Below are 13,644 nucleotides of genomic sequence, written 5' to 3'. Positions count from 1 at the left end.
AAATATCGCCTATGTGGCATGATGACATGGCGGTTCATCACACTCTCCCCCACCTAATATTGTCACGACCGCGGCGCAATGCTGTTGCATAAACTCTCGGATCTTATCTTTGAATTGCCACAAGTCTTCATATCATTCCCACGTGGCCTCCTCCGGTGATTGCCCTTTCCAATGGACGAGGAACATAGTAGTGGCTTTTTGCCCTTGTTTTCACCTGGCCTGGTAATCCATAATAGCCTCAATCTCCCGATCATGCGAGGCGGTAATAGTCATAAGCGCTCGACTTGATTGACCCCTACTCGGATCATCCTTATCTTCATGACATGGCTTAAGCATGCTGGCATAGAAGACAGGGTAGATCTTAAGATACAATGGCATGTAAAGCTTGTATGAGATCTTGACTACCTTGGAGACGATCTTAAATGGCCCCTCATACTTGCGAATCAAATTCTGATGCATGCCCCGTAGTGCCTTGAACAGTCTTGGGTTAAACTTCACCATGACCATGTCCCCAATTCTATAGTCTATGGGACGCCGTTTATGGTCCGCAAACTTCTTCATCTTCTGAGCTGCCTTATCCAAGTAGGACTTAGCAGTGTCAAGCTGCTCCTCCCATCCTTTGGCCATATGATAAGCCCCCAAACGCTTTCCCTCAAACGCAACTGGTAATGAAAGTGGAGTTTGTGGCTGTTAGCCCGTGGCTAGCTCAAATGGTGTCCGACCCGTGGACTCACTCCGCTGCAAGTTATAAGAGAACTGTGCGATATCTAGGAGCCTTGCCCAATCTCTCTGATGCGCGCTTACATAATGCCTCAAGTAGCATTCTAGTAAAACATTGACCCATTCCATTTGTCCATCTGTCTGTGGGTGGAAACTAGTGGAAAAGTGCATTTCCGTGCCAAGTATGTCGAATAACCTTTTCCAAAAGTTTCCAGTAAAACAAGGGTCTCGATCACTGATGATATGCCTTGGTAAGCCCCATTACTTCACCACTTTCTTAAAGAATAGCTTCGCGGCTTCCTTAGCAGTGCAACCTGGTGAGGCGGGCATAAAGGTGGCATATTTAGAAAATCTATCCACAACCACCATAATAGTACCATAACCGCCGGACTTCGGTAGGCAAGATATAAAGTCCATAATCACGCTTTCCAATGGACACTCTGCAGATAGAACTCTACATCATCTCGAATGCGTGGCCAATAGTAGACCGACTCAACCAAGGCCCTAGTACAACGTTGGCCTGGATGACCAGCCCACATGATCTCATGACTCTCCCTTATGATCTACCGTCTAATGTCTCCAAACTTAGGCACGTTGACCCGCCGACCTGTGGTAAGCAGTAGGCTGTCTTCGACCCAAAAACGTCTCGTATTACCCTGGTTGGCTAACTCGATAAGTTATTTGGCTGTTGGATCATATTGCATGCATTCTTTTATAGCCTCACGAATGTCCCTTATTGTTGAAGTGATTGCAGCAAGCTCAGCTTTCCAGCTCAAGGCATCGGCTACAACATTACTATCATGACCCCAGTTCGCCCTCCGTGAACTGTCATGATGGCACCTAGTCTCTATGACTAGGTAAGCCTAACAATGCGGAAAGTAAATATAAACTTGCGGAAAGGTAAATTAAAAGCTAAGAATAACCAAGTGAAAGCAGTATATAGGATGCCACTCGGCATATACAGCACAACATCTCAAACTTCTACATCATTATCCCAAAACCCGGAAACTCACGGGAACACAAGCTGAAAGAAATATAGTAATATGCTCTAACTCTGAAATGTCTACATCAACAGTATGATAGAAGGTCTAACACTACAAGATAGAGTAAAGATAGAGACTCTTCGGTCTGCGGATGCGGTAGATGTAAATCGAAGTCTCCGAAAGCTCTCCCCACCTCAAGGATGGTAAGCCTATGCAGAGTTACATGGATCTGCACATGAAAAACATGCGCAGAAAGGGCATGAGTACAACACAATGGTACTCAGTGAGTGCCAAGCCTAACCTCGGTCGGGTAGTGACGAGGAAGGTCAGGGCCCTACTAAGGTTAAATAAAAGATAAGGTTGAACAGTATAAAATAAAGCAGTATAATTAAGTTCAATAGTAAGAAAATATCATACAATGGAAGGAACAATAACAACTAGCACAAAGACCACAAATCACGGAAGAAATACAGCTCAAGTCAGTAAATATCATCTGGGCACCTTCTAGGATACCATCTTGTAGTCCCAATTACAACTACCCAGTGGATCTCCTATAATACCGTCCCATAGTCCATCATATGTATATATCCGAAGGATCTCCCAGGATCCCGTCCTGTAGTCCAACTATCAATGCGCGGGGATCTACCAAAATCCGATCCGTAGTCCCAAATGTAAATACCCAGTATTGGGGGAATCTACCGGGTGCATTCCCATAGTTTCATATAATTGTGCAGGGGATCTACCGGGTATCTAACCCGTAGTCCCAAAGTAAACAGACAAGGGGGGGCTACCGAAATCCCACATCCGTAGTCCCAATGTAAATTCGCAACCAGCAGCAAGAAGATATTCATTAATGGAATTTCATATAAAAAACAACAAGTAATTCTAGCCTAACATGCTCCACATAATGCAACCAAGGCAATATAAGCAAATAGACAATCTACGTCAACTAAACATGCTTTTCTAACTAAAAACATACTAACTTTACAAGTATAATAAAGCAGGAAAAATAAGACATGCTAATGAATACCGTAAGAAAAACAGGATTTCCAACAATTTGCACAAGTACGCGCTCGTCACCTCATGCACAAGGCAATTCAGCTACCAAACATACCAAATCCTAAGGGGGAGGTCCCCCATATAAGGTTAGACAATCCACTTACCTCGAACCGGCTCAAAATCAACTAGAAACCACGTTCTTGCCACGAGTATCCGACTTCAAATGGCCCAAATCTATTCAATTCCATTTAATAATGTAAATAATACTTCAATAAGGTGATTCTACCATTAAATTCTAAGCTAATATGCGAAATTATGTAAAATGACCAAAACGCCCATCGGGCCCATGTCTTGGAATCTGGTGAAATTTATATTTTCAAAATTCCCACACTCACACGAGTCTATTAATGTAAGAATCTCTCAAATCGGATGTCAAAAACCCAATCAAAACTGAATAATTCGGCCTATGAAGTTTATCCAATTTTTCCCAAATTTCAACCAAAATTTCCTAAATTAAAAGATGAATTTAAGTGAAGATTCATTGAATTTAGTCTAAACCAAGTAAGAATCAATTACCCAAGTTACCCAGGTGAAAATCCTCTCAAAAATCATGATCTTACGAGCTCCCAAGTCAAAAATACGAATTATGGTTGAAACCCTCAATTTTGGGTTTTAAATTCTGCCCAGGTATATTGTGAATCACGATCGCGAGAAATCATATGCGATCGCGAAGAGTAAAAGTGAAGGGCTCCAGAAAATGGCCTACGCAAATGCGACAAGAAGCACGTGATCGCGTAAGAGGAAAAGATGGCCTTACGCGATCGCGGTTGAAGACACGCGAACGCGAAGAAGAAATTGGGATATTGAGCCACCGGATCATGTTTCTACTACGCGAACGCGAAGAGGGAGATGCGAACGTGAAAGAGGAAAGGGCAGTACTATGCGATCACGAGTCAAGTAATCCGATCGCGAAGAAGGAATTGGGACCCTTCCGGAATTACACTACGCGAACACGCAAAGGAGGTTGCGATCGCGATGAAGAAATGTTTGCAACACCTAAACCTAAATTTCTGCAACTTTTTAACAACTCAAAATGACCCGTTGAGCATCCGAAACACACCCGAGGCCCCCGGGACCTCAACCAAACCTACGAATATATCCCATAACATCATTAAAACTTGTTCCAACCTTCGAAACACCATAAACAACATCAAACACCTACTTTTCATCGAATTCAAGCTTAAAAATTCCAAAAACTCTAAAAACACATTTTCGATCAAAAGGTCTACCAAACCTCGTCCGAATGACCTGAAACTCTGCACGCACATCAAAAATGACATAACAAAACTACTGCCACTCTCAGAATTCCATTCCGACCCTCGGATCAAGATCTTACTATCGAACTGGAAACTTCCAAAATTTCAACTTTCGGCATTTCAAGCCTAAATTAGCTACGGACCTCCAAAACACATTCCGATCACGCTCCTAACCTCGAAATCACCTAACGGGGCTAACGGAACCATCAGATTTCCATTCCGATGTCGTCTTTACGCTGTTCCGAATACGAACAACTTTCCAAAACTTAAGCTCTCAATTGGGGGCTAAGCATCCCAAAACTCTACAAAACTCAAAATCGAATATCCTGACAAATCAAATTAGCAAGAATAAACTTGGGGAAAGTAGTTAATAGGAGATAGGGACGTTAATTCTTAAGACGACCGGCCGAGTCGTCAAATCCTCCCATACTTAAACATTCGTTCATCCTCGAACGAGAATAGAGACATACCTGAAGTAGTGAAAAGATGAGGATAACAGTTGCACATATCATGCTCAGTCTCCCAGGTCGCCTTCTCGACTAGCTGACCCCGCCACTGAACATTTACTGAAGCAATGTTCTTTGACCTCAACTTTCTGACCTGCCTATCCAATATAGCCATTGGCTCCTCAATATAGGATAGATCATTGTCCAACTTGACTGAACTGAAATCCAACACGTGCGACGGATCACTGTGATACCTCCGGAGCATCGAAACATGAAATACTGGGTGAACTCCTGCCAAGTTGGGACATAAGGCAAGCTCATAAGCAACCTCTCCAACACGCCTAAATATCTCAAAAGGGCCAATAAACCTCGGACTCAACTTCCCTTTCTTCCCAAACCTCATAACGCCTTTCATAGCCGAAACCCGAAGCAGAACCCGCTCTTTAACCATATAGGAAACATCACGAACCTTGTGGTCCACATAGCTCTTCTGTCTGGACTAGGCTGTACAGAGTCTATCCTGAATCACCTTAACCTTCTCCAAAGCATCCTGAACCAAGTCTGTGCCCAATAGTCTAGCCTCACCCGGCTCAAACCAACCCACCGGATATCTACATCACTTACCATATAAAGCCTCATACGGTGCTATCTGAATGCTGGACTGATAGTTGTTGTTGTAAGAATACTCCTCTAATAGAAAGAACTGATCCCAAGAACCTCCAAACTCAATCACACACGCACGGAACATATCCTCAAGAAACTGAATATTGCGCTTGGACTGTTCGTTCGTCTAAGGGTGAAATGTTGTACTCAACTCTACCCGAGTGCCCAGCTCACGCTGAACGGCCCTCTAAAATCGTAATGTGAACTGAGTACCCCTGTCTCAAATAATGGAAATTGGAATACCATACAGACAAACAATCTCCTGAATATAAATCTCCGCCAACCGCTCTAAAGAATAAGTAGTACATATAGGAATGAAATGGGCGGACTTGGTCAGCCGATCCACAATCACCCAAATAGCATCAAACTTTTTCAAGGTCCATGGGAGTCCAACTACAAAGTCCATGGTGATCCGCTCCCACTTCCACTCCTAAATCTCTATTTGCTGAAGCAACCCACCCGGTCTCTGGTGCTCATACTTCACTTGCTGACAGTTGAGGAACCTAGCTACAAATTCAACTATATCTTTCTTCATCCGCCTCCACCAATAGTGATGCCTCAAATACTGATACATCTTTGCGGCACCCGAATGGATAGAATACTGCGAACTATGGGCCTCCTCTAGAATCAACTCTCGAAGCCCATCAACATTGGGTACACAAATCCGACCCTGCATCCTCAATACCCCATCGTCTCCAATAGTCATATATCTGGCATCACCGTGCTGAACCTTGTCATTGAGGTCAAGCAAATGAGGGTCATCATACTGCCGCTCCCTGATATGATCAAATAAGGAAGGCCAAGAAACCACACAAGCTAGAACCTGACTTGGCTCCGAAAGATCCAATCTCACAAACTGACTGGATAAGGCCTGAACATCCATCGCCATAGGCCTCTCTAATGCTGTTAAATATGCCAAACTCTCCAAACTCTCTGCCCGGTGACTCAAGACGTTAGCCACTACATTAGCCTTTCCCGGGTGATACAAATAGTGATGTTATAATCCTTCAGCAACTCTAACCACCTCATCAAGCGCAAATTTAGATCCTTTTTGCTTGAACAAATGCTACAAGCTCCGATGGTCAGTATAAATCTCACAGGGAACCCCGTATAAATAATGGCGCCAAATCTTTAGGGCATGAACAAAGGTAGCTAACTCAAGGTCGTGAACATGGTAGTTCTTCTCATGTATCTTCAACTGTCTGGACGCGTAGGCAATCACCCTACCGTCCTTCATCAACACTGCTCCGAGGCCAACCCTTGAGGCATCACAATAGACTATATAAGACCCTGAACCTGTAGGCAATATCAGAACTGGGGCTATAGTCAAAGCTATCTTGAGCTTCTGAAAGCTCGCCTCACACTCCTCTGTCCACTGAAATGGAGCACCCTTCTGGGTCAACCTATCCATAGGGGTTGCAATCGATGAAAACCTTTCCACAAAACAACAGTAGTAGTTGATCGCTGCCGACTCGACACTACACTATGGTAGGAAGAGCGGGTCGCAATAGCTGTTACCCGAATAGAGGTCCGGGATCGAATTTCCACAGGGAGATAGTAGTGGAGTTGTATTTTCTGTCTAGCCTAGAGTTGTGGTTGTGCTTCTAATGTCACTTCAAACATTTCTTGAGTTTTTGTATTTATAACCACTATTATAAAACTAAGGATTAAAGCTAAATTATGCAAGGAGAATATTGCTAAGTTGTAATTAATGGGAAGAAGAGCACTAGGGTCATAGCATCACCTAGGTGGCTAATTGACGGGTAGATGTTACTAGGGATAGATTGACACATTTGAGGATTATGCTAAACCCGTTGCACAATTGCATCCACTCTCACACCTCTCAGTAGAGAGAGTGATTTTTCCCAATTGACTCTCGAGAGACCAATTTGATAGGCCAATGAGAACAAGCAACTAGGGTTCAAGTAGGGTGATTACTCTCTCGAGATTTAACCCGTTAATTGGGACTACCATTTCTCATGGGTCCATCCCAATCTCTTGTTGAGTCAATTTTGGGGTCAAAGACTCTCTTTCTCAAGAAGAGTTAAACCCACTAAGCTTTAATCAGCGTTTGCAACCACCTATTTTTGAATAAAAACATAAAATCAACCCAAATAACAAACACCCAATATCAATCTAACCCTAGATGGCAACACCCATCAATTACCCACACTAGGGTTGAGCCACAACCCTAGCTAATGGGTTTAGCTACACATAATTAAGAAAAAAACTGAAGAAATATATGAAGAACGAAACATATTAATTAATTACTAAGAAGAAACTACAATAATCTATTGTTAATGGGAAGCAAAATATGCCAAAAATGGCTACAACACCAAGCGCAACTTTCATATCAAGTTCCCCAGATAAGAACTGACCCTAATAATGGTAAAATGTTCTATTTATACTAGGCTGGAAAACCTGGACAAAAATACCCATGCGGGGTCAGTGCGGGCATTACAAAATGGACCGCGGCCGCACTGGCTTTTGGACTTCAACTGTGTGATAACTTGAACTAGGGGATGTGGACCACGTGGAAGTGTACCGCGGCCGCGATGGCAACTGGTGTGGTCCGCGCAGTCGTGACCGCAGAGCGCGTGATCAAAAGTGCCTTTCTTTGAACCTTATGAATGCGGACCGCACAAAGTAGGAGTGCGGCCGCGAAGCTTCACCGCGGACTGCAAAAATCCTACCTTGGCTGCGTGTCTTTAAGCCTGAATATGTCATGTCTATGAACCTCCTAGTGCGGCCGCGGTCACTATTATGCGGTCCGCACCAAACTTTGAGCAGGTTTCACTTCTTTTTGAGCCGATCTTTGACATTTCGTCACTTTGTCAATCAAACCTGCAATCGAGCACAACTTGTGAGCATTTTGGGACTATTTTGTATCAATTTATACTCAAAGCATAGGAAAGTAGGGGCATAAATACGTAAAAATCCTAAGTTATCAAATCTCCCAAACTTAAGCCTTTGTTTGTCCTCAAGCAAACAAAATAAAACTCACCCCTTAAAGGAACGTCCAAGTAATTCCAGCTATCCTGAAAGAACCTCAACAAGCATCAATTGGGACTAACAATTTCCCTCAATACGAATGCATCATTAACACATTTAAAACTTTGAAAACTATGGATCAAGTGTGATACAAGAGCATCAAGAGTTGACACATTTCATCAAAGAGCTTTTTACTTACTTTGGTCATTCTGGAACTTAAACTCCCACAATACGAATTTCGCTCATCTCTCTTAAGAAGAAGGTCACAAGTTCGGCTCTAAGTACCATATGCTTGCCCTTTATGTAAGTATCCACTAATGTAAGCTCCCTTCAACTCGAGATCAAATATGGCTTTTGTGGAGTCATTGTGAAGGCTTTTAGGTAAGGGTAGGACATATTTTTATTCAAGTGGGTTCAATCATCCCTTAAGCATTTCTTTTGATTCATTTTGGCACAACTCTCTTGACTCTTTTGAGTATTTCACTTCATTACAAGGGGTTAGAAGGACACATTGTCACTCTTTGTTATACAATTCAAAACATTTCTCCTTTTTCTACTTTTTCCACACACCTTTTTAACTTCTTTTTTTCATTGAGTCCCCCTTATTTTTTTTATTTTTTTTATTCTTGTTCACATTGGACTTTCTTTTTGTCTTTTTCTTTTCTTGCTTTTTTATTGTCTTCCTTTTCTTTTGGTTTTGTACCTTTTTACCGCTTCGCTTCCTTTCTTGTCCCCCCCCCCAACTTAGATATTTTCCATTACTCAAGGGAAGATTTGGGTGCCAAGAGAGGGTAATCATTTAGAACGGGTATACATTTGTAGCATTGGTTCTTGAAAGAAAAAGGTTTAAGGCTCAAAAGGGTTAACTAGGGATCATCTCATTGGTAGGTTATGGAATTGTTCAATTTAACATTTGGATCAAGGAGATCCTATAATCATTTCTCAAGTTAAATTTCACCTAGGATTTTGCCTCATCAAACATCAGGGCAAGTTCTAGACCATTGGCTCGGGACTTCATTCACATTTCGCTTCCTCACCACACACGCTAGGGGATTGCTAAAGACATCGAGTCCAGGGCAACCACGACCTTAGTTATGATTCAAGCACACAATGGTTCGAAAAAACCACATAATGATTGTTTGGTCAACGCAAGAGTCTCAAAGCCACGACTTTGATCATCATGAACACAACATTATGTCTTTGACCATGGGATCAAAGGCAAATGTTCTAGGCCCAAGTGAAGCTTTGCTTGAGGTACCTTTAACTACGACTATCATAAACAAAATAAAAATCAAAGAAACGGACTCAAACCCTTAAGAAGGTAGTCACGCCATCTATAATTTGGAAGAGCCACCCGGTTCGCACAATACTCCACCCTTGGAAAGAACCGTGGCATTAAGAAAACCAAGGTCATATTGGAGGCGTCAAAAACAAAACAAGAGGTTGCGAGCCTAACTATAAAGCTAAAAACGAAACTTTTTTGCAAAAATAGAAAATATAATGAATATATACAATAGGGGAGTAGAATATACAACGGGGATGAATACATATAGAAATGTAAAGTTATATACAGCCCAAAATAAAAAATATCAACAAAAACATAAACTAAGAATCTATATATACAGTCATCTAGATAAAAGTAGGGCGCACCCCCACGAATAAAAGCTGGCATTGTCCCCAATGCCAACTATCAAATAAGCATCAAAAACAAAGTAAAGGATATAGGAGCTCCCTAGGTCTGGTCCGTCTGCATGGGATCATCAGTGGTCCCCAAGTCCTCTATATGTACGAGAACCTTAGACCGGTTCCTGATCTCCTGCTGCTCAGCTGCTGGGACTGGGGCATGCTCCTGGACCGGCTGGATGATAGGTGCATCACTGGAGGGGGTCTCTTGTGGGTTTGCTATCTCAATAACTGCACCAACTGAATTGGGGAGCTTCCTCTTCTTCCTTGGAGGCCTGGGTGCCTGCTCTTACTCCTGTTGTGGCTGTGGCACTGGTACTATTGCTGGGGCTGGATCCCCGAATAGCAAGTCTAAAGGAATCTGGTTCGCCAATATCTTGTCTACATCAGTCCTTAGCACTCTCAATTACTCCTTGGAAGCCCTTGACTTCCTCATCTTCTTGTGCTCCTTGGAAAGCTCCCTCAAAGCCTTGACATGTGAATCCACCGCCTTAGTCAAGGCATCTTGAGTCCTCATAATCTTCTCCTAATTGTTCAGGAGCTTCTTCAGTATATCCTCAATGGACTAAGAAATCTAAGCAGTGGAAGGTGCTGAGTGGGCCTCAATTGTAGCAGACAATGTAGACAACTTGGATGTCACAGTTGTCATCCAGTTGTTACAACTGGCTAGTGTACGGCTCAATTGATGGGCCGTGAAAGGATGAGTCCGGGAAGAAGGAACCCCCATGGCAGCTGAAGTACCGGGGCCAGTAGAAGAGGAGGGTCCTGGAGGCAAATCATCAATAGTTGTGGCAGTAGGCATGGTAGAAGGATCTGTGGAGGGCTCAACAGAAGACTCTACCATAACTAGCTCTTCAGATTGGCCAGCTGGGGTAGAAATAAGCGGCTTGTAATTTTTGTCCTTGGGGTTGTCTGACCCCTTCAAACTATACCAGGAGAACGGAGCCACATGTTTGACCTTGACGTCAAACGGTCTCTTCTCCACCTCCAAGTCCCGGAAATACATAGTGAGGGTGCTGGGAAAAGGGTAGTTCCGGTCATGCTCAACCCCCACTGCAGAAATAGTGCGAGATATCACATTGCCCATATTGATAGGATAGCTTGCCATAATAGAAGCAATAAGAACTGCCTGGGTAAGTGGAATAGTCTGATCATGGGTAGTTGGGTCGAGCCGACAGCACACAAAGGTCAACCACCCTCTAGCCTCGAAGTTGAAAGTTTTCCGAAGTATTTTGGCCCCTACTTGTAACCATTTTGGAACCGTACCCGGGATTGCCAGGTATGAAGCTAACCACGGACGAACCTCCTCGCCCATTTCTAACTTTTCATTGTAAAGGGACTCATCTTCATCAATGAACCCCAAGTATTCATTCAGCGCCCTCCCGGTGAATACCACATTTTTGTTTCTCTCTTTGGTCACCTTAGTGACCTTTAAGATATGGGCCATATTGCTGTAAAATTCCTTCACCATATGCTCATTCACCTTCAAACAAATGTCTTTAAAGAACTCCCAACCCGCTCGAGCCTGAACTGTCTATGCATATTAGGGTGTAGGGGTACAAGGTCTTTGTCAATGAAGCTTCTCTCAAGAATTAACTTCTGTGACGGCTACCATTCCCTAAACTTGTGGAACACCACCTGGCTGACAAATCGATATTCCCAAACTTCAGGTTTTCTAGTTCGTTCAACACCCCCAACCTGGGGAACACCACTATCTGGTACCTCATTATCACTATTAGTCCCACCTTCTACACTCTCCCCAGATACTGAAGTTATGGGGGAGGTGGAGTATTCATCGTTTCCTGCTGCTGAGCCATCAAACGACTAAGAAGGTACACGTTGTGGGGCTTGGGCAGTATGTGAAGTTGGAACTGCAAGAGTTGGCCCTGAGTTAGAAGAGAGTCCTTGAGAGGGTACGTACTCACTCCCCGATTGGTCATCTATAACAACTTGTTTCCTTGTTTTCAGTTTATGTCGAGGAGTGAGTTTAACTTGTTTTCCTTTTCCTCCCCGGGAGGGATCACCTCGGTCGGGTTGTTTGGCACATCTTCCTCGTTGTTTTACTATTGTCTACAAGCAAATGCATCTAACATTGTTAGTTTAAGCACAGGAAGTTAAGCAGGTGTGTCACACTTCCTTTTTACTTACACCCCCGGAAAGGTGTATATAAGGGAGTTTTTCCAATTAAAAGACAATCGAAACAAGATTTATTTATTAAAAGATTCAGAGTCGCCACTTGTGAGATTTATAGTGTCCCAAGTCACTGGTTCCACTCCCGAATCAAGGAAAAGATTGACTCTGTTTACAGTCCGGGAACCAAAAATCCGGGTAAGGAATTCTATTAATCCGGGAGAAGGTGTCAGGCATTCCCGAGTTCCGTGGTTCTAGCACGGTCGCTCAACTGTTATTTTTGGCTCAATTACTGATTTTAAAAACACTTTTCGACCTACGTGCATTTTAGCTTTAAACCGCTTTTAATTATTTTAAGGAAGATTTCAACATCATCTAAAGCACGTGTTTGGACCACGCCACATGAAATGCACCTGCAGTCCGAGACACATTTTATTTAACGTTGCTAAGATTTGGATTTGGGTCACACGAAATGCACACCCGAGTTTAGGAAAGTAATTTAAATTACGCGCCCAAAGCAACTACGTGTTTTCAAGTTTGCGAGGGCCATGGAAATTCAACTAAATGGCACGCCTCGATTTCTAAGGATTAAAATATGCAAAATCAATGACATGAGGGCCGTGCATTTTTAGGTTTTGTTTGGCACAACACGCCTCAAATTGTTTCAAAGGGTTTTATTATTCGGAGTTGTTATAATCGGGTCACATAAAATGTATCCCCGAATTTCTTATCCACCAGCTTCTATCACTTAATTCGACAAAGCATCCAACATTCAACATTCGTAATTGGTCATCACATGTATACAACAAATTGATTTATCAACAAGAATCTGAGAAGCTCCTTAATCTAATAATCTAATAATAAATGGCAAAACAACTAATAATCTAGTGATAAGCAAACAAGACTTGAGGACATAAACTTACAAAAAGATAACAAATATATTACTACTACTTACACGGCAAGAAGTTAAAGCGAGAAAAAAAAACTGATGCAAGGAAAATGTATCGAGAATACTCACAGATGAACCACAAAGAAAATATGTCACGAGTTGCTCTTCGGCTAATAAGAACAAACTCTAATTTGTTTACAGCAATGTCGAGTTTCAGTATCTCGAACTCGACGAAAAAAATGGATAGCGATAACCATTAGACCGGAACCAATCGTACGACAACCTCCACACGACTCAAACTCACAAATGACTCCAGACTTCAGTGAAACATACAAGTTTTGGAAACTAAGAATCAAATCAAGGACGGGGAAGACGAAACATTTTTTGTACTGATTTTCGACTTTCTAAAATCTCAAACCTGACTTACACTCGTTCTCTCACTCTGTTCGTGTGCGTGACTATATGTGTGCTCGATCTAATGGGGTTTGATGGTTTTCCGACGAGTTCTGTGATGAGGGAACGACTGGTTCGTCGGCAATTGTGACAGCGTGAAAGAGTGGAGGAGTTTTGGCATTTTTACATGGTGTGGATGGATCTTTTTGGTCTTAAGGTGCTAGGGTTGGTCTTATGTCTTCATGAGGAAGATGAAGATCTTCAGCCTTTCCTTTTTCGAAAAATGGCACCTGGATTTCCTTGGTTCAAAAATGGCTGAAGATATCACTGGGGTTCCGATGGAAAGACGACCAGTGGAAGGGTCCTTCGTTGTGAAAACGCTGCGCAGCTTTTCTTCCTTTCAGCGTTCTCCCTTTTTTTCAGATTTTCGT

At 42.7% G+C, this 13,644-nt stretch overlaps 1 protein-coding gene across 1 annotated transcript; it reads right to left on the bottom strand.

The window, feature by feature from the left end:
• Nucleotides 1–210: 210 nt before the first annotated feature.
• On the bottom strand, nt 211–627 carry LOC138887014 (uncharacterized). The gene has a single exon (XM_070168723.1). The coding sequence runs from the start codon at nt 625–627 to the stop codon at nt 211–213; it is 417 nt and encodes a 138-aa protein (XP_070024824.1).
• Nucleotides 628–13,644: the final 13,017 nt, after the last annotated feature.

This window comes from Nicotiana sylvestris, chromosome 3 (genome assembly GCF_000393655.2).
Source record: "Nicotiana sylvestris chromosome 3, ASM39365v2, whole genome shotgun sequence".
NCBI lineage: Eukaryota > Viridiplantae > Streptophyta > Magnoliopsida > Solanales > Solanaceae > Nicotiana > Nicotiana sylvestris.
The sequence above is the reverse complement of the archived record's forward strand: the minus strand, read 5'-3'. Positions and strand labels throughout refer to the sequence as shown.

Coding starts and splice junctions, on each gene's coding strand:
- LOC138887014 (XM_070168723.1), bottom strand. CDS start 627: ATGGCCAAAGGATGGGAGGAGCAGCTTGACACTGCTAAGTCCTACTTG.